This window comes from Lepidochelys kempii, chromosome 2 (assembly GCF_965140265.1).
Source record: "Lepidochelys kempii isolate rLepKem1 chromosome 2, rLepKem1.hap2, whole genome shotgun sequence".
Taxonomy (NCBI): Eukaryota; Metazoa; Chordata; order Testudines; family Cheloniidae; genus Lepidochelys; species Lepidochelys kempii.
The window spans coordinates 39,560,861-39,583,347 of record NC_133257.1 but is presented as its reverse complement, the minus strand read 5'-3'; the positions used below and the strand labels follow the sequence as shown (position 1 = coordinate 39,583,347).

Genomic DNA, 22,487 nt, shown 5'->3' with positions numbered 1-22,487 from the left:
GTCCAGGAAGTGGATCTCTTGTGTGGACTGGTCCAGGCTGAGGTTGATGGTGGGATGGAATTTGTTGAAATCATGATGGAATTCCTCAAGGGCTTCTTTTCCAGATGATGAAGATGTCATCAGTGTAGCACAAGTAGAGTAGGGGCATTAGGGGACGAGAGCTGAGGAAGCATTGTTCTAAGTTTGTTCTTCAACAAAAAAACTTCAAAAACAGACTCCAACGAGAGACTGCTGAATTGGAATTAATTTGCAAACTGGACACCATTACATTAGGCTTGAATAAAGACTGGGAGTGGATGGGTCATTACACAAAGTAAAACTATTTCCACATGTTTAATCCCTGTTCACCCCACCCCACCCCCGTTCCTCAGATGTTCTTGTCAACTGCTGGAAATGCCCCACCTTGATTATCACTACAAAAGGTTTTTTCCCCCCTGCTCTCCTGCTGGTAATAGCTCACCTTACCTGATCACTCTCGTTACAGTGTGTATGGTAACACCCTTTGTTTCATGTTCTCTGTGTATATAAATCACTCAACTGTATTTTCCACTGAATACATCCGATGAAGTGAGCTGTAGCTCACGAAAGCTTATGCTCAAATAAATTTGTTAGTCTCTAAGGTGCCACAAGTACTCCTTTTCTTTTTGATGTCTTATTGTTATTTAAATTTGATAATAAGGTTGGGCATAGAGTAAGGAATAGCTAGCACAAGAGAAGAGGGCAGCGTGTAAAGCTAGCTAAAAAAAGTGGGTTTTGAGAAAGGCTTTGAATTAGAGAAGGGGGACACTTGGTGTGCTAAAAGCAGAAGGTTTTTCCAAGCATCGGGAGCAGCATAAAAAAGGGTATGAAGGTTTGAGTGATGGAACAAGACAAGGAGGAACAACAAGGCAAGAAGAGGGTGCAGAGAATAGGGTATGAGACTAGGAGTAGACAGAAATAGCCTGAGTGTAGGTGTAATTTTGCAGCACCCTGAAAGTGAGAATGAAGAGTTTGATGTGGAAGAGATGGGGAATAAGTGAGAGGGATTCTAGGAGGGGGTGACATGGTAAAAGCTGTAGGAAAGGAAGGGGTTTTTTTGTTTTGTTTTTAGCTGCAACATGTTGCACATGTTAAAGAAAGGATGAGCTGAGAATCAGGATGGATAAAGAATCTGTAAGTACCTACATGGGGAGATTTCTGATAGTAGGAGTTCTGTAAGTTAGCAGACAAAGGCATACCAAGGTCCAGTGACTAAATCTTGAAGCTAGATAAATTCTAAACTGGAAACAAGGCACATATTTGTAACAGTGAGTGTGATTAACTGTTGGAGCAGCTTACCTTGAGAAATGATGGGTTGGCTCTCATTTTGATGTTTTTAAATCAACATTGAACGTTGTTCTAAAAGATTACATGGTCTAGTAATCCAGAAGTTATGGGACTGATGCAGGAATCACAGGGTTGAAGTTCTATGGTCTATGTTATGCAACCGGTCAGACTAAATGGTCATAATGTTCCCTTCTGCCCTTAAGACCTATGAAAAACAAGGAGGTTACAGTAAACCAGGCAATCAAGCACTGTGATATGAACCTGTGTTTAGCACTGGGCATGGATAGGTAGGGATGGATCTCAAATTCTGTTGATCTGTATGGCAACATAATGTCTTGAACCTGAATTGCTAGGCAGGTTAGCAGTTTATGTAGTTCTAGAATACTTTCAAATGTTGATAAATAAGAACTACAACTTTGAATTTCTTTTCCATTATGCATTTATAATATCAACCATAAGGTTGCATTGATGCAGTCTGCATGTAAGGACTTGATCACATGATCACTGAAATCTGTGGATATTTTGCATTGACTTCAAGGAGAGAACAGTCGGGCCATTGATTATTGGTAATATGTGTATATTTTTCATTAAAATAGTTTAATATTCCTCAATGAGCTACATATAATTTAAATGACTGTTACTATATAATTTTGGTTTGGCATTCACATGGTTTGCATGATGCTTTAGTGAATATACCATATAAAGTATTGTACCTATCTACACAAATTTTAGTAACGCTTTCAGTTAAATTCTGGAATAAATGTAAAGTTTCTTTTCTTCTTTCTTCTTTAGATAGTGTGTTCACAAAACAGACCTTCTGCTGTAACTTTATAAATGACTTTTTAAAAAAGGTATTTGTAGATTTGGAAAGACTTCTATTAAGAACCTCCTCCTCTTTCCCTAAAGAAAAAAAAATGAAGCCAAAATGTAACTTATGCCTCTTCTCCAGCGAAATAATAATTCATCATTACTTATTTCCAAGTTGCCATTTTTTCAGGTACTAGGTTATGTTCCATAATGTGTAAGAGGATATACAGTACTCTGTGGGTTCAAACATATAGAAACTGTGACTTCAAACATCAGTCACTATCTGGAAATTTTCCTGTTTAATTGCTTAGGGATGTTACAGGTTCTCTGAACAACCCTTTGGTACTTAACTTAATCCTCCCCAGGCCATTTACAGAACAACAGCAGGCAAAATAAAGCTTTATTTTATTTTTACACTGTTTAAGTAGTGTGAAGTGTATTGTCAATTCCACTTGGGATTCCACATTCCAAATTAATGATTTAACTAGATTATATTTAATTTACTTTCCAGATAATATCTTGGACATGTAAGGATTTTTATTACCCAAGAAACATATGGATCATCATAATTTTGTTAATGTTTCTTGTTCTTAACACTCTTCTAATCTAGAAATGTGGGGCTAGATTGAGCCTGCTAGGCCCAAGCTTACCTTACAAGCTTTCTATTGGGATGATTTAGTTGGGGATTGGTCCTGCTTTGAGCAGGGGGTTGGACTAGATGACCTCCTGAGGTCCCTTCCAACCCTGATGTTCTATGATTCTGTATGGAGCCAAACAATGCCTCCTGGAGCTCTTTAGTGTACAGGAGGAGTGTGCCTGCTGAGCCAACACTAAGGGACATTCAGCCTATACTCCAATGGCCAGCTTTAATGGGTCCATGGTCCCATTCTCCTCACCTCTATCTGGGTAATTTGCACCACCAGTGATGCGAACAAGAAACTATTGCTGTATTGTGGGATCCGTAAAGAAAGAAAAAACAGTCAATCTGCATTTCCGATGTAATGCACATTGGAAAAAATAATCCTAACTATACATACAAAATGATGGGCTCTAAATTAGGTGATACCACTCAAGAAAGAGATCTTGAAGTCATTGTAGATAGTTCCTTTAAAATATCTACTCAATGTGCAGTGGCAGTCAAAAATCTTGACAGAATGTTATGAACCACTAGGAAAGGGATAGATAAAACAGAAAATATCATATTCCCTCTCTGTAAATCCGTGGTACACCCACATCTTGAATACTGCATGCAGATCTGGTTGCCCCATCTCAAAAAAGATACATTGGAATTGAAAAATATACAGAAAAGGGCAACAAAAATGATTAGGGGTATGGACCAGCTTCCATATGAGGAGAGATTAATAAGATTGGGACTTTTCAACTTGGAAAAGAGACAACTAAGGGGGATATGATAGAGGTCTATAAAATCGTGACTGATGTGGAGAAAGTAAATAAGGAAGTGTCATTTACTCCTTCTCATAACTCAAGAACTAGGGGGTCACCAAATGAAATTAATAGGCAGCAGGTTTGAAAGAAACAAAAGGAAGTATTTCTTCACACAAAACACAGCCAACCTGTGGAATTCTTTACCAGAGGATGTTGTAAAGGCCAAGTCTATTACCATGGTTCAAAAAAGAACTAGATAAGTTCATGGAGGATAGGTCCATTAATGGCTATTAGCCAGGATGGGCAGGGATGCAAAACCATTCTCTGAATTGTCCCTAGCCTCTGTTTGCCAGAAGCTGGGAATGGGCCACAGGATGGATCACTTGATGATTATCTGTTCTGTTCATTTCCTCTGAAGCACCTGGCACTGGTCTCTATCAGAAGCCAGAATACTGGGCTAGGTGGACCATTCATTGGTATCAGTATGGTAGTACTTATGTTCTTAAGTTAGAAGTTCGACTGTTGCTGCAGCATTTGATTCACTCCTTACATTTTACTTCTCTTCAGCTTTAGTTCTTCAATGAGAAATATTACTTTTACTTCAGATCCCTATAACCCAGCTCTCCTCTTGGTCTTTACACTTTTCACCTGTTTCTGTGGGACCACAACTTTTATTTTATCAGCAACACCTCTTGGAATTTACACCTTTTCCCAGGCCACTGACCAAGTCATTACCTCCCTTCTGCAGCTCACAAGAGGTCAAAAATTCATTTACTACCTGTTGGGATTGACTCACAATAAGTATCCCAGCTAATGGCTCATAAGTCAAATTATCTTTCAAAAGCAAGTTTAGTTACTTAAGCTAGAAAATAGGGAAATAATTTAAATAAACTGAAACAGAATAAACTTGAACAGAATAAACAGAATAAACCGCATCTACAAGTTATGCAAAAATCTGGTTTGTGATACATCAGCCACGTCTACACTACCCGGTAGTGATCGATCTGTCCGGGATTGATTTATCATGTCTAGTGTAGACGCGATAAATTGATCCCCGATCGCTCTGCCGTCGACTCCAGAACTCTACTACGGCAAGAGGCTGAAGCAGAGTCGACAGGGGAGCGGTGGCCGTCGATCCCACGCCGCGAGGACGCAAAGTAAGTGATTCTAAGTCAATCTAAGATACGTCGACTTCAGCTACGCTATTCTCATAGCTGAAGTTGCATATCTTAGATCAGTCCCCTCCCACACACACCCCCCCCCAGTGTAGACCAGGCCTAACAATCTCTGTTACAAGCATTAAATTGTACCTATTTGCAATCTGGAACATGCTGGCTGGGCAAAGCTGCTTTGGTAATATCCCTTCCTTAGCCATGTTTTTCATCCCTTTCCTTGGTCTCTACACCTTGTCATGTGACTGCTTTATTTATCTAAATCTCACCCATCTCCCTCATTACTGGCTGAAAACCCTTAGCAATTGAGACAGAAGAGGCGGTGGAGGGAAAACGGAGGAAGGTGGGTTGTAAGAAACCTCTGAGAAGAAAAGTGGTAAAGATAGGAAGTCCAGAGAAGACAAAGGGGCAGTAAATAGGAGTAGTTCTCACATTGTTGCTTGGACTGCATAGATGCCACTGAACACATTATGTGCCTCCTTGATTTTCTGTCTTGAGACAAATCTGGCATGTTACAGGATAGGATGTTTTTGAGGGGCAGGTGTCCATTGATACCATGAAACCATCTTGTTTTGTGTCTTCCATGTGGTCTTTTCTGTCCTGCTGTCATTGAGTCAAAGCCAAAGATGATTCTTGTAGGGAAGTTGGTAGGCGTTCAGAGCAGATGACCAGACCGTTTGAGGGTGACCATTTGAGAGGGTGGGACCTGTTCAATTAGGAAACTGATCTCTTCATTTGACTTGAATTTGTACCATTTGATGTTTTTGATTACTCAGAAATACTTCATCTGAACGGTGTTCAATTTCTTTTCAATCTTGAGAGTAAGAGGCCATGTTTCAATTCCAGAGGTCAGATATTGACCACTGAAGCATTATGTATCCTTAGCTTCATCACTCTATTTATCTATTTAACATTTTCTTGATGAGGCACCCTATTACTGGTGATATTTTTGCCATGTGAGCTTCAGGTTCTTTCTTGACAAAAGAACTGACGTAGGTGAAATAACTGACAAGCTTGATTGGGTGGTCACCCACTAAGATGCCAGAGCCTGCAACATGTTTGAAATTGACAACAAGAATAATTGCACTTTTACCCTAATTAATGTTCAGGCCAACTTCTGCAGCTGAGCTATGCAGGGCTTTAAAAGCCACAACCAGCTGGTCCATTGATTCAATGACTAGCTCTATGTTGTCAGTAAAATTGACATTGGTAAGGTTCTTATCAAAATTAATGCCTAAAATGTGTTTATTAGTGTCTCTGACAACACTGAGGAGTTTGGGGGCAGCAGCACATACTTGTTAATGCCTAATCTGATTTGAACAAAGGCAGTTATTTTCCCATTTACAAGAAAGTTGCTTGAGGAATCATCATATAAAAGAAAGAACATTCTAAAGAGCTTGTTGGGAAGGCCGAGTTTCAGGATCAGACAAAATGACTCCCTGTCAAGAGTCAGATGTGGCCTTGATAACCACAAATGTAATGTGAATGAAGCACTTGAATTCTTGTGAATTCTCAATAAGCTGGCACACTCTGAAAATTAGCTCCATCGTTGAACAGCCGGAAGTGAAGCCAGCTTGTTGTGGTCTTCTTTTGCTCCTTAAGATGTCAGTGGCTTTGGCCAACAAGGCAGAAGCAAAAACCTTCCCCAAGATGGATAGAAGTGTAATGTTGAGATAACTGCAACAATCTCATTGCTGCTTTTATGTTTATTTTTGAATAAATATGGGTAGTTAGAAACTCCTTTTGAGCCTTATCCTTGATCAAAGGCAAAAGGAGGGAAGGAAAGCTCTGAGGAGAGGGGGAGAAAAGCCCTGAGGAAAGCATTAGAGGAAGGAGGACAGTCCCAATAGCCTGAGCATCAGGAGGGCAGAAATACCCAGGAGGTGGATAAGGAAAAGGAGGGGAAAGACACAGAAAGAGGTCAGGAAGCAAAAACATGTTATAAACTATCTTTAAAATTTCTAGTCTCTGACTTTTCAGCTCTTTGGTTTATTTGAGCTGTTGTTTTGTTTAATGTTGTGATGAGATAACCTGTTGTGCTCAAAAAGATTTCTGAACTCTGCAGTAGTGCTGATCAACCTACTGACATATGACTGTTTTAGCCAATAATATACAATATTTTAAGACCATTTTCTAATTTTCATTAGAAAGACCAGAGCGAAAACGAGGACAATAGCATTTCTACTCTTGTCAAGTGATATTGTCCAACTCTTGTTTAGTGTATTTTATGTGATCATTCTCTCTCTTTAGAAATTTTACCATCACAATTAAGAGTTCAGTTCAAACAGCATGTCCATATTGTGCCTTACGTTATTTGGCTTTCTTTATGCCCACAACGGCTCTCATTTGCACTTCTGTAGGACTTATTTGGAGGGCGAATGCAGCCTGCTCTATGCCACTTACCTAGCACAAACAGCTTACTCTGCCTCCCCAATATCAGTTTCATTTATTTTTGATGCAGCAGCCAGTAATGGCTACAGAATTAATAGTCCAATACCCAGTACAGGTCAGTCTAAACAAAAAACAGTATTTATCAACATATTAGATACTAGAGAGAGAGCACAGAAGTCAAAAGAATGATAAGTTCATCCACATCTGAATAAATATAGCAAAGTATTTTAGATTGGCTCTAAACTTTGAATTACAGAATTACTTTGGTCAGAACATCTTTGAACTCTGGTCATCATGTTCCTACTGACACCTCTTTTCTCTTTTAGCCACAACACCTCTTTTCTCAGAATGTCTCTCTACTGCTTAGCTACCTGTTTTTATAAACCCCTCAATTCTTAAACCGGGTTGCCAAAGTACGCTTAGCGTTTGGTTATATCTTGGTGGGTGAAGGGAGTTGTCTGGCAATTATTCTGCATATACACCTTTAGGTCAGTTTAATAAGATTAGGACAGAGCATGTATCCAGTGTCTAATTAAACATCCTTCCAGATATTAGCTTGTGCTAAAATAATGTTTATTCCTGATTACTTAATTTTCCAAAATTACGTCAGTCTCCATTTCCATCTTTTTACATACATAGCACTAGAGGCCTTCGTGTTTTGAAAATGATTCCAGGTCTTGCTTTCCAAAGAACCTGATGAACATGGTTTTAAAAATAGACAGAAGTATAATACAGACTGCTAATATTAATAAGTCATGAAGACAGGTATATTAGGTAAAAATTAAAATAAGATGCCTGGGTTATTCCATGACACATGGTAGGATTCACAAATATTTGAGTGATATAGCTTGAGAGGAAAAAGTTGCTATGTAATTACAAGGATAATACACCAGGCTGTTCCTCACTTTTCTTAACCTTTTTTTCCTTAACCATAGAATCAAATGGACATAAATCTTGGTGATACACAGAAAATTACTAAATCAACATTCTGTGAACTAATGGCTGCAAAATGACAACTGACAGCATATTCCTTGGTGCTGTTCAGTTAGTGAACAAGTTGCTTATTCAGGACAGGAGTCATCTTAAAGTTGGGGTTACAAGCAAATGCTAATTATTAATTACATCTTTATGTATGGCATCTGTATTTGGCATGTATTTTGAGTATATTCTAACTGGGACTGACTTTGTAGTACCTTTTTTCATTATTTTGTTGTTATTTCCAGCTACTAGTCTCTCCAAAATAAACAGCTTACTTGTTTCTTTTAGTTTTTAAATGCCCAGCTGCTGCTGTAAGAAACTGAAATGGTTCCAGCCACTACAATTGTTTTTCTTTTTCTGTAACTAATATTTAAATATCAAAGCTACTAGGACCTTTTATGTCATAGAGTACACTTTGCCTCAAGGTACTATTTTTTTAAAGCCATTAAGCCTTCTTCTATGGTGAAGTAATTTGAATGAGAATGCAGCAGTCATTACTTGAGTGATTCAGAAGCCACCCACTGTATGGATGTTTTTGTTTTGTATGTAATCTTGTGCTGAGAACACCACAAATTATGAACAGGCTACTGAGTTGTAAACTATTAGAAGGCGGTTATTGTGACTGCTTCCTAAAGGTCAAAGTAGAAAGCGGTCCTAAGACATTGCAAAAGAATATATCTGGACAGTCACTCAGCCAACAATCCTGACCTATGGATTTCACAATCTCCCTTTTTCAATTGTTTTTTAAACATAGCAGGACATAATATTTACAGATTTTATTTTTCATTGGTGCAAGTAATTACACTATGGGCCTGCTCCTGCTTCCAATTAATTAATGACAGAACTCTCATTGACTTCAGGCTCCAGATGCCCAAATACAGAATGCAATTCAACTTTGCACAGACAGTTTTCATAAAGCCTTTGCACAACTATTTTAAGAACTTAAGTGGGTGCTTAGACTGTGTGCTGGCCCTCTGCAAAGAAATCCTTATTGCTTTGATTGTGTATATTTAAACTCACATTCTTAACTTTGCACAACCATGAATCATCTATATAAAGCTAAATGGCCAGCTCCTCAGCTGGAGTAAATTGATGTAACTTTATTGACTTGAAAAGAACTGTATCAATTTTCATTAGCTGAGGACTTTGGCTCATAGAGTCTCCATGGAATAGGGGTAGGTACATACTGTGTTTAAAGACTTTTTGAATGGTGAAAGACTGAGGGCTTGTCTATAGCATACATTAGTGGGCACCAGCTGAGGTATAAATTCTAGTGTACACAAGCATGTCTTGTACTAACTCTTTGTGTGGACCCTGCTTGTGCACACTAAAGGTTCCTTAGTGTACATTCATGTAATCCTGCTTCAAATAATACTATGTCAGTGTGCTCTAGGGAACTTTGAGTATGTTCCAGCAAGGTCCACATAGAGAGTTAGTACACAACACGCTTGTGTGCACTAGAATTTACACCCCTATAGTGCATAGTGATGCACCAGGTAGATAAGCCCTATGTTGCTTTAGAAACGGTTTAAGCTAACCAGAAAAAGGCATTCCTATTCCAGAATAAGAGTGTCTACACAGGGACTGATACTGGTATAGCTATATAATTATAATGGTATAATTATGCCTGCAAAAGCCCCTTGTCACCACTTTGATTCAAATGAGATGTTCCCCATTTCTAAGCAACATATTTAAATGCTGATACATTTGATATTCTTATGAGCACAAGTGAGCCACCCCGCTACCCCAAATGGATTGGTTTGGAGGGTTTTTGGGTGGGGGTAAGGGTTTTGTATTCATGAATGACAGTTTAAAGATTTTTTTTTAGATGGCCTGTATCTTAATTACCTGCTAACTATAAAGAGAGTGGATTTCCAGAGCAGTAAAGGAACTTTCTTATTTTTTTTGCCCTGCCCTATAGTGTGCAGGGCCTCGTCTTAACAAGTGTTGTGTTAGATCTTTACCATTCAGGAGCGTAAATTATTTGCAGTATACAGTATGGAAATTTATTTTGGTAATACTGTAATATGACCATGCAGAGTATTACATTATTCTTTGTTCAGTCAGCAATTCTGAAAAATGGGTGTTATACAGATTTCAATGAAAAGGTCTGCTTGGCATTTTTAAGTTTTATGGATAGAAACATTTCCCAACATTGGAACTCCTATTCTGGTGAAAGCCTTTTTTTGCAGTTCTGCATTGAAGGAATTATTGTTTCCTCTCCAGCTGTTACACATCTGCATTGAAGGTTGGGGAAACTGGCGCTGGTCTGAGCCATTCAGTGTGGACAATGCAGGGACCTTTATCAGAACCATTCAGTACAAAGGCAGGACAGCATCACTTATCATCAAGATTCAACAGCTCAGTGGAGTGCAAAAACAAGTAAGTGCCCTTATGTACAGTATAGGGGAATCATTTCTAATCTGAGTAAATTAGATTATGCTTTTTACATAAATAATCATCCATTTTTAAATTATAATATTTCCCTGTAATTGGAGTGGTGCTCACTAATGCCATAATATTTCATGAGACTAACAGGACTTACAGTAGAGAGACTCTTTCAGGAGTTAATACTACTCTGCTGTAAGAATTCTCTCTGGTATGAATCTTGGCACACACAATCTTAGTCCTCAGCACATTTTTTACGCATTTTGTAAAACACCCTTTTGCCTGGGTTATAATTTCTAACAGTGCTTAGTTATACAGTTCCTGGCACAGTTTTGTACTCTTGAAAAGTAGGCATGTGTTTTGTTTTTTAAAAAGACGTTATTTATGTTTTTATTGAGTAGTGTGCCTCAGGCCCTTAGGTTATTGAAAAAGAAGGGGAAAAGAAATGACCAAATTAAAATTTCAGAAGGTGTGTTGTCCCTTTAAGGGCCAGAGAGTTACTTGCTATGGCAGCTTCATACCAGGTCAGCCTGGGGATACTGACCCATTTTCCCCTCTTTCCCCACCCTGGTGACTGAAAGAGATGTGGGACTATTTGCCTTCTTGACCAGGCAGAGCAGCACCTACCCTCTCACCCAAAAAAGTAGTTAAAATACCAGATTTAGTCATGATCTACTGTGGGCATTACACTAGTCACTCCTTTCTCAGCAGGCTGGGAACAAATTTTTTCCCTCACCACCAAATTGGCCAAGGTGAGGTGGGTTTGGTTTTTTTTGCCTTCCTCACCTAAAGATTAATTGGGGCAAAAAATAAAATGGGGGTTAAGCTATGATGACACAGCTCTTTAGGTAAGCGTAGCATGGATGTCCAGTGCAGGTACTCTGTGGGGGAGCGATATGGTGATCAGATAAAATGGATTGGTAAAGGATACAGAGAAGGTGTTCTTTGAAGGAACAGAAAGAGGAAGGATTCAGGGTTCCTATGGCTTGGACAGCAGGGAAACAACCCCTTCTCCTTCATGGCCCCCTTAACCCTCATTCAAAGGGGGAGGCAGCTAGGTCCCAGCAGCAGGCTGGCTGGGGACCAGGATGGGTAAAGGGGGAAGGCTGACAGCAGACCACCCCCCCACCCAGGAATATATGAATGATTATGGAATTACCTGCACTCTACAATTTTATCTGCTGGGTACTCCCGAATGTTTAGGAATAAAGTTGCAGCCTAATTAAACCACATCCACTTACTCCTGTTCTCCTTCTGGCATAGCCACACAATGGGCTCCTGTGCAGATGTTTTCCTATAACATGTTAATATATCTGTAATAATATTGTAATAGTTCTGCCTCAGTTGGCAGAAGCCAGGGCATATGGTGGACATAACACATTCAGTCCATAGACATAGGAGAGCACCTTGTGTTGCTCAATAGTGATTCATCTGATTTGGACAGTAGTAACTCTCAACCTGTTTGGCTAATTTTTAGGTAGACATGTTTAATAACACATAGTGTGGAGGGCCTCAGAGCTGGCTGAAGCTTTGTTTTTTATTGTAATGTTTAAGTGGGTGTTTAATTGAAAGGTAAGCTTTAAATCTGTAAACATACTGCAGAGACTTGCTCCTTTGAGAAAGTGAACCCTAGATAGTGACTAAGATTTGAGATTTCAGTGGAACCCTTCAAAAGCCCTTGTGGCTACAACTCAAAATATCCATAGCGATGACACTATATGCTAAGAGAACTGAAATATATAGGGACATCAGGGGAAGGCAAAGACATAGCTACAGCCACAGAGTGCAATCCTACAAAGTGTCCAATAGCAGTTGAGGACACTAACACCATACAGGCCCTTACCTGAATTTTTTGCATAATATCCATTTACATCAATCCATACATTATTTTAGCATAGTTTGGGGTATCTTAATAATTATGTTTCTCTGGAATTATCAATGCATTTGGCCAGTCGTAAGAATATTTTTCTTTATAAATCAATGCACTGCGGAGTATCTTAAGAGCTCACTCTCCATCATTTTCAGCAACTCTCAGAAACAAAACATTACTTGATTTTTTTCACTGTAGATTGTTCTTGTAAAATTACTCGAGCAATTTAAGAACAATACAGTTCTAAAGTATTTGAAGAATCTTGTCTCTTAAATTTAATTCCACAGTGATACCTTTGAGTTTTCTTTTCAGAAATTGGTAATACAGCGGTTGTCTATTTTTATGTTTTAGATCATAATCTGTGGAAGACAGGTGGTCTGTAGTTATTTGGCTGACAGCATCGAATTGAAACTGGTTCAGCACTACATTGGTCAAGATGGGCAGGCAGTTGTTAAAGAACATTTTGACTGCCTTGCAGCCACACAAAAGCTGCCTTCCTATGTTCTAGAAAATGATGAGCTGACGGAGTTGAGTGTGAAAGCTAAAGGAGATGAAGACTGGTCAAGAGATGTATGTCTCAGTTCCAAACACACAGAATATAGCACAGTCATTCAGGTATGAAGATAAATAGATATTTGAGTATGGCATTTAAACATTTCCATCAGAATTGGGCACCTAAAACTCCCAAGCTCCTTTGCAAATTCCAGCTTAGAGTACCTGGTGGAAACCTCACAGCCTGATTATCCACGTACATTAATTGGAATGGCACTTTCTTCTGATCCAAACTACCTTCCCTCCTCTCATCAGTAGCAGATAGCTGATAGGGGAACTTCTGATTGCATCCTTAATTATATTAGTTCTATTAGACTCCATTAGAGTAAAAATAAATGGTATTACATACTTTAAATATGTCACATGTTCAGGATCCTATGTAAATTTTTAAAAAGAGAGAGCAAGCAATGGTACTCTAAGTGGTGAAGTGTTCTCTACTTTCTGATTTACAGTAACTCAGAGTTCTACCTGATGTGATCAAATGTTCAGCTTTATAAGCTAAAAATAATCTTACTTAATGTTGTCTTTTCATCTCTCTGTGTGCAGGTGCCATCTTCAAACAGTTCAATTATTTATGTGTGGTGTACAGTTTTGACATTAGATCCCAACATTCAAGTACAACAACGACTAGTGAGTGCATTCACCATTCTCAGAAATCTGTTTGGCTCTGTGACCTTTCATGTTCTGAAATAAATTAAGGTCAGAATGACCCAGAGCCAAGATTTATTAACAGCTTGTTTCAGCAGCTGGAATAGAATTAACATTAGGTTGGTGTGTTGTTTTTTGTTTGTTTTCTGTTTTGCTTTTGTTTTTCCTTGTAGATTGTTTTCAGCCCTCTTTTTATCATGAGGAGTCATCTTCCAGATCCAATTATCATACATTTGGAGAAAAGAAGTCTGGGATTGAGTGAAACACAAATGATTCCAGGAAAAGGGCAGGAGAAATCATTGCGAAATATAGAACCTGATCTTACTCATCACTTGACATTTCAAGCCAGGTATAACTTGTGTATTTTCCTGAAGATACCTACAATAAAAAAGGAGTCATCATTTGTCATTTAACTTTCAGTGCATTACTTCCAAGACTATTCCCTTGCATTCCACATATAGAACAGATAATTGAATGGGCTGCTGAAAATGATATGATGGAAAATTGTAAAGTGTGCAGTTCCTCTTAGTTCACCCATATCTGTTTATGTTGAGCATACAAATTAAGTGCACAAGTTTTGGCATTTTGAAAAAAAAAAGAAGTTCCTACCATCTCCTGTGATGCCATATTCTACCAAGTTTTTGGGAGTCCATTTTCTCTTATATGTCTGGTTAATTTAATCCTGGTTTCATATGAGCTCATCCAGGTTTCAGAGCGCGCTCATAATGCTGCACTAAAGAAAATGTTAGCCATGGTTTGGACAACGTAGTGCTGTAATTGATTTCTGTTTCTGTTTTCATTTGACAGGGAAGAAGATGATCCATCAGAGTGTGCAGTTCCTATTTCAACAGCACTTATTAAACAGATAGCTACTAAATCCCATACAGGTGGCACTGTGAATCAGATACTCTCTGAGTTCTATGGGATTAATAGCTCTCCCCAGCCTGTGTGGCCATATAATAGGAAGGATTCAGAGAGGTAATATAGGCTTTGCTAAGTGTTGCCCACTGAGGTTGCATTGTCATGAAATTAAAGAAATACATATGCAAATAAAGCAATATGTAAAAAGACCCTACATATGTCAATTGTAATAAAAGGATCTAAAAGCCTTTAATTTTGTTCATGCTTTGTAACTAGCTGATTATTTTATAAATATTTTCTGTAGTAAGGAGCTTCATAAATCATTGCAAATAACCTAATGATTAAATGTTTACCAATTTTTCACCAGAATATCTTTTCTCAATGAGCCTGTCTGGGTGTGCTATACACCATTAAAAAGTACATAGATTAGAGTAGTTAGCAAAAGTAGCTTTGGTTTTTTTGAGCTGACCAACCAGTGAGCAAACAGCACAACTGGCACATGCGGATTTATGACCAGAAAGGCAATTTGTTCATTAGCCTAGCTTTCCTCAAATGCAAGTGGTATTTTGCCAGTGGATCATTTTACTGATTTCCTTTATTTAATTTCCTTCTTCCTGTGGTTGTGCAAGCCAAGAGAAAATTTTCTTTCAGTTATTATGAGCCTAGAATAACTACTCTTAACTTGGTGCTGAGGGACTGGTAGTACAACAACAAAACCATGTAAATGGTCTAACAGTCAGGACACTGAAATGTAGTTATGCGACTTGTCCTACACAATAACCACAACTGATATATGGCTCAGGCCCTGATCCTGCAAAAACTTATGTGCTTAACTTTAAGGACTTAAATAGTCTGTTTGAAATCCATAGGACTAATCACATGCTTAAAGTTACTAACTGTTCATGTTCTTTGTAGAATCAGGGCCTGATTGAATACATCACTTCATAACAAAGGCCCTCAGTTTGCTAAGAACTAATTTTAGTCATCTAAAAATTGTTGCCTGTGGCTTGTTAAAGCCTAAAATCCTGCTGAAATGTCTTGAGAATAGATAAGTAGGGTTTTTCAGTGGTTACCCTAAAAACTCATTTTTAATCTGTTCTGACTTCTGTTATAACTAGCTAAAGTTTTGTCCAGCTTTGAATCTTTACTATTAAGCTATTTGTTTGAAAGTAACTAAAAAACATAGAAGCAGCTGTCTTTACGGTACTTTATTTACTAGAGAAAGTTAGCGAGGATCAGTTTCCTTTTTTTGTATATTTTTCACCAGATTTGTGAAACCAAGTTGTAAGGACTATATCTAGTTTAAGTCATAGGTCATATTCAGACGTATCTTTACCTGTGTTTGAATACCATATATGACATTGTACTGATTTTTTTAAACTGATAACAGAGTCCTTTGCGCCCAAAGAATTTAGATCAGCTCAGAGACTGCTCAAAACTACACTGTAGGGGCCATATCAGCCTTGTTTGCCCCCAAAATTGAGGAGTCTCAACCATTTTTTGTGGTTCCAACACCTCTACTGTGACCAGCAGAGGCTGTTGTTTATGCAAATGTGATTTTATAACCACTAAAATTGTCAGGAAGTAGTCAGAGCAGGTGTAGTCAGGAAACTATTTTTAATGCTTTTTTAAAAAAACTGGTCAGATTTCAAATTGATTGTCCCTTTAATAAATTCCTGCTTTTACAACCTACACTTAGGGCCAGCTTTTTCCTGACAGTACCTCTATGCATTTCAGAATGATATGTCATGATGAGGTATTATAAAAATAGTTTTCTGAATAGCTAGAATGATTAAATGCAATTTTAACATTGAATTAATAATTTTCTTTTCTTTTTCTTTTGATATATTATTTGGAACAGTAATGAACAGCTCACTCAGTGGGATAGCCCAATGCGGGTGAAGCTGTCAGTGTGGAAGCCATGTATTAAAACTCTGCTGATAGAACTCCTGCCCTGGGCTCTGCTTATCAATCAGTCCAAATGGGATCTCTGGCTATTTGAAGGAGAGAGGATAGTTCTGCAGATACCTGCTGGGAAAACAATTATACCTCCAAATTTCCAGGTAGCCATACTGTTCAAGTTAACATGCACAAGTTTTCTAAACATTCAAACCAATATTTCAATCCATATGGTCCACATGTTCTTGCTGCATTCTAGTCCATATGTGTACCAGTAATATAGTTATAGTCAGGGTATAAATATGAGCTGGAATCTGCCATGCTGATTGTACAAAATAAGCAGATGTAGTCCAAGGCACTTTGGCAAGATATGGTGCAATACAGTGATTGACAAGTTAGGGTTGCTGCACAATATGGCTTGACACTAAACTAAGAGTAGAGGTAGATACACTGGAGGGTAGGGATAGGATACAGAGGGACCTAGACAAATTGGAGGATTGGGCCAAAAGAAACCTGATGAGGTTCAACAAAGACAAGTGCAGAGTCCTGCACTTAGGACGGAAGAATCCAATGCACTGTTACAGACCAGGGACCGAATGGCTCGGCAGCAGTTCTGACAGAACAAGGAGTAATGGTCTCAAGTTGCAGTGGGGGAGATTTAGGTTGGATATTAGGAAACACTTTTTTCACTAAGAGGGTGGTGAAACACTGGAATGCGTTACCTAGGGAAGTGGTGGAATCTCCTTCCTTAGAAGTTTTTACGGTCAGGCTTGACAAAGCCCTGGCTGGGATGATTTAATTGGGGATCGGACCTGCTTTGAGCAGGGGGTTCGACTAGATGACCTCCTGAGGTCCCTTCCAACCTTGATATTCTATGATTCTATGACAGGTGCCCATGAAAAAAATCTGCTTTGAGAGACAGTACAGAGCAGATCTTGCATGCGAGGTGAGCTAGTCTCCTGACCTATGCACAGACAGACTGCATTCTTCACTGTTTCCTTCTGGGCATCTGTAGTGCCTACTTGATTCTAATTATGTGTCATCAATACTTGGGAGAACCTGGCTCTGCCATCCAGGTAACCAGTGGTGGGTGTTGACCACAATGGAAAATTTCACCACTATCTTCCCACTATCACAGCAGCCAGTTGCGCAGCTATCTGCCTATTTGCACAATGCCAGGTGCAAAGGCTACTTTGTCCCTTATGGATATACATTGGCTTAGGTGTCACAGCTGATGGCCTGGGAAGAATGTTTGTCTTGAAAGTAATTTTTTTCATGACTTGTGCTGTGTATGTAGTTTATGTGCTTCCAAGAATGTTGATGATGTCTGTTGTGATAAAGGTGGATTTCAAATGGGGGAGATGGGAGGACTGCTTGAGTATACATCCTCCAACTTGAATTTGGTTCACAAAATAGATTTAGTTGGATTTTCCCTTTCATGTGCCTTCTTTTTGGCCACCCATACACTTTTCTTATCACAAGTCCCAACCTGTTATCTGAGTTTAAGCAGAATTAAACTTAATTTGCATGTCTACTCAGTGCCTCATTAGTGCAAGTTATACAACTTTGTGGCATATAGCTGTTTTCTGGATACATCACTTTGGATGACTAGCTACACCACCTTGTATTTGCCACTAAATTTTGCCAATAATTTTTAAGATATTTATACAATAGCATCAGCATGTCTCTTATAAAATGTATACTGTATAGAGAGAATTAAAGGGGAAAAATACAGGTCTGCAGAAAAGCAATAAAGAAGTTGGTTGTAGATATATGCATAGTTGAAAATTACTGTAGTATGAGTGTAAAAGTTAGCAGAAAGTTCTAAATATGGTTATTTTCCATTTACAGGAAGCTTTTCAAATTGGAATATACTGGGCAAACACTAACACTGTGCACAAATCAGTGGCAATCAAACTAGTTCATAACCTAACATCTCCAAAATGGAAGGATGCAGACAATGGGGAAGTGGTAACACTGGATGAAGAAGGGTTTGTTGAAGCTAAAATAAAACTTGGTGCCTTCCCAGGTCATAAAAAGGTTAGGAAGATATTTTGACAATTTATAACTTTATCATCTCAAACAGAGAATAATCAAAGAGCAGATGAAAGCTTTCAAAAACAAAATAATGCACAAATTTTGCTCAAAAATATGTTAATAGATTCAAAAGCACAATGCAAAGATAAATAATGGATCAAATGTAATATAAAAACTTAGATGATCTGTGAAATGCACAACATCACTTTAAGCAAATTAAAATTATGAATTCTTAGTCTTATTTGAAAAATATTGACTGATACAACTAACAGGAATTCTGCTTAGAAATCTGATGTAGATCAGGTTATAATGTAGATGAGTTAAGACAGGGTCTCCAGGCTAAAATATTGTTTTCTTACTTTATTACAAAAACTTTGTTGTTTTTATGTCCGTTAACATATTCTTTTAAATTATCCTGCAGTTGTGTCAGTTCTGCATTTCCTCTATGGTTCATCATGGTATTCAAATTCTACAGATTGAAGATAAGACAACAGTAATCAACAATACATCATACCATATCTATTGTATACCACAGCTGTCTGTTTCAAGCCCTTGGTCAGGAGAGGAGGTAGAGTATTTTGGATATTATTTATGTTTGGCTTCTGCAATAGGTAGACCTTGATATTTATGTAAAGTCTCAAATTTGTCTTGCAAAAATTGAACAGAAAAAAGTAAAAAGTTAAGAGTTAATAAAGATAAGTAATTTCATATTGTTTTAATTAAAAACGGGGAAGCTATGGTAACTTCAGCTACGGTAATTAACTGTGATAGATATCTGTGCAAAGTGGCAGATCCCTACACATTGCATGATTAGTTCTGCCTGGTTTCCATCTGTTCAGAGAATGAAGACCATTGCTGTAATATAGGCAGTATAATCCATAATAGCTGGTGAAGCACTTCTGAGAATTTGTACTAAGTTCACATGTAGAAGAGGTACATCTGCTTTGCGGGATCAAATATTTGAGGTACCCTTTTGAGAAGACTCCAGTACCTGATCATAAGCCATGGATCTGTAGATATTCTCCAAGTTTATGTATTTCAAGGAGTGAAATATTCATTCATTAATATAAGTTTTCTGTGACAGCACTGTATGTTTAGGAAATACGCTTACAGTAAGCAGAATTCATGCAGGCACAAATGTATTTTTAATCGGTCATTTATGTATTGATTAGGGCATGCATGTAAATGAACAACAGACACCTGGGAGGTATTTATGGGCCGCTCTGCAACTTTATTAATTTAACACTGGGGAGGGGCACTACATGCCGACCCCCTGCTCTCACATACCAGGCAGAATAGAATTTAACTCACTGACTTAAATTTGATAGCATGGCTGTAATGGGACAGAATATGAGGACAGAATATGGCTGAATATCTGTTGAATCCTGCAGCCCCACTGATGCTGAACTTTTAGTTACAGTTTTCTAATTGGTAGCTTATAACTGTTCAGGGTAAAAGTTAAATATGAATGGACTGTTGTTATGACCCAATATGTCTTTGCATTATGTTCTTTTTCTTTCCAGTATTTACACATACCAGACAGTACTGCATTCAGCATCTGCCCAGCTGGGGAGCCACCTACTGAAAAATTGAGCTCTGTTCCTTGCTGGGACGTGATGTCAGACATCAGTCAGTCAACTTCAGAAGTGTCCCTTTTTCAAAAGCACATATTGCTAAGTTTCAGTCCAGTTGTGTGTGCTGACAGCTCACGGTGCTGGAGCCTGCCAGCTGTGATTAGACAAGAGTTTCCTAGACAGAGTGTGTCCGTACCCACTGGAGTTTGTAATGAAAGTGGATTTTGTACCAGGTAAATTGAAAAAATGTGAATGACGTCATTCTTTGAGTGTCAGTATAAAGCTTTATCTTGAAACAAAGCATAAGAGATTAATAGAAAAGTTAAAATAACAACATATGTCCACCATATGTAAAGTTAGATCTCACTTTAATTTAAAAAAACTGTTACTGTTTGATGTTTTAGACACTTTTAATAAATGGTTGAATGTTCTGATCATGTACAAGTTGTACTATTTTTACTATTTACATGGCTCCTCCTTTTACATGTATAATACCATGCAGAATAAGAGAGAATGAAAAGAAGTCTTTTCAAGATTTTTGAAAATTTGCATTAAATAATACAAATTAAGAGTTGGAGGTACAATATTAAGTAATGTAATTCCAAACAATAGATTTTGTTTTTAAAAGAGTTGACAAAACCAAATATTATAGAAATGCTTTCAGGATTATCTTCTGTCAATGAAAACAATTTTTAGTTTGGATTTAAACAATTCTGTGCAGTGTTTGCAACCCAAATATTGCAGCATTAAGAGCCAGGAAATGAAACTGACTGAGAGGGAGTTTATTGTCCAGGTTGAATGAAATGCAAAAAGTAAGTAAGTAGAGTAAATGGTGAAAAATAAAATTGGTTTAAAAATCGTTTCAGTTTTATTAATCTAAGCTGTTAGTAGCACAGGAAATAAAAATAGTTTTTTATTTTTAATATATGATTTTTAACTTCGTGGTAGCTCTTTGAGAAAGATGCTGAAAAATAAAGAAAGAAATAGAATTGGAAACATTTTTTGTACTTTTTCTCTCTCCAAATATTTCTAGAAATCCTAAGAGAGAACTTGAGAAGATGTTTTCTTTGTTCAGAGATTTTGTGATCCACTATATTTTAACCATGTAATTTTTATTTGTTTAACCATTTTAATTTTTAATCTAGCAATTTGGGTAAGTATCTTTGAAAGCTATGCAAAAATCATAGAATCATAGAATATCAGGGTTGGAAGGGACCTCAGGAGGTCATCTAGTCCAACCCCCTGCTCAAAGCAGGACCGATCTCCAACTAAATCATCCCAGCCAGAGCTTTGTCATACACAATAACATTTAATAAGAAGAGTAAGAGAAAAGAGCAGGAAAAGCAACATTGAGAATAAGCTGTTTTGAGAATGTAGCAAGAAAAGATCTCCAAGTTGTAAAGCTTCCTATATCCAAATATGTGTTCTCCTTTCAAAACAAGAAATGCATCCAGCAAGTTAAAAATAAAACTACTGCCATGTAGGAGACCTGACTTTAATTTCCAGACCTGAGCTCTGATTCTGCTCTCACTTATGCGGGTGTAAATTAGAAAAAGTTTACTAAAATCAGTGATGCTACATCAATGTAAGGAGTCATATAGTCTTTCTTTCACTTGGCCAGCAGAGGTGGGAGATGCTTTGGAGGCAACATGCTCAGTCTATATGGAGTAAGGTGGGAATACCTCATATTATTCAATTACTCAACAGCAATTCCTCTAGATAATTTAGAAGTGGTATTGGTGGATTCCAGAGATACCTATGCAGACTTCAGATGGAATGATGCTAGCAAAAATAGGGTTCCTAAGAGCGGGGGAAGAATAATGGATCCTGATGGTTCCTCAGGATTCTGATGGGGATGAAGGATCCATACCACTCCCTTTCAAAAACTGGCATAGTCATATTTTAGACATGTTATTTCATAAAAATCACTTTAAAGAAGCAGATTTTCAGAAGTGGCCATTAAAATTGCACATGCAAGCAAGCAGTTGTGTGTGCAAATCTGGAAATGGTACCTCTTATTCGTTAATGATAGTGCACAATTAATTCATTTTCTTTTTTAAATTGCAATAGTAGTGATCCAAAATGCTAGACTTGAAAATACTGATACTGTTATGGATCATTACTGCAGAGTATTGTGTTGTTGTATTTTTCAAATCACATTTACATGTACAAAAACATTTTTTTTAATATAGCATTTACATGTAAATGCACATTTTCCTGGACTGTTTCAGAAGTCAATTTTCAAAATTTGGCCCTGAAATTCTCATTGTTTTCAGTTCCTATATGTCTTCAGTTTAAGGCTCTGACCCTGCAAGCATTCGGGTGTTAGGGGGCTTATTCCTTCACCCACTTACTTCCCTGGTCCTTCTCGCATGAACAGAGAGTAACAATACCCGAAGTCCAAAAGCGCAAACAATTTGATGTTTATTGGGGTGAACTTCCAGCAAGCATGATTCCAGTTTCCTTCCTTAGTGTCCCCCTTCCCAGCTCTGGCACCACAGAGCCTTACCTGTGTCCCTGTTCCCATTCCCCCCCTTAGCAAAACATGATTCCGATTCCTCCACCCCCATTCTCTGTTCCCATTCCCCTCCTTACTTCCTGTCTGACTGCAGACTATAC

The 22,487-nt window shown here is 38.0% G+C and overlaps 1 protein-coding gene across 5 annotated transcripts in view; it reads left to right on the top strand.

Annotated features, from left to right (window-relative positions):
• The window catches only part of VPS13B (vacuolar protein sorting 13 homolog B), a 921,287-nt gene that overhangs the window by 855,449 nt on the left and 43,351 nt on the right, over positions 1–22,487 (top strand). For all 5 annotated transcript variants that reach the window (XM_073330465.1, XM_073330462.1, XM_073330464.1 and 2 more), the window contains exons 44-52: positions 10,266–10,421; positions 12,649–12,912; positions 13,396–13,479; positions 13,671–13,846; positions 14,305–14,475; positions 16,220–16,421; positions 18,109–18,297; positions 18,716–18,862; positions 19,818–20,101. In XM_073330465.1, coding sequence (XP_073186566.1) covers positions 10,266–10,421; positions 12,649–12,912; positions 13,396–13,479; positions 13,671–13,846; positions 14,305–14,475; positions 16,220–16,421; positions 18,109–18,297; positions 18,716–18,862; positions 19,818–20,101 — 1,673 coding nt within the window. The remainder of the gene's footprint in view (positions 1–10,265; positions 10,422–12,648; positions 12,913–13,395; positions 13,480–13,670; positions 13,847–14,304; positions 14,476–16,219; positions 16,422–18,108; positions 18,298–18,715; positions 18,863–19,817; positions 20,102–22,487) is intronic.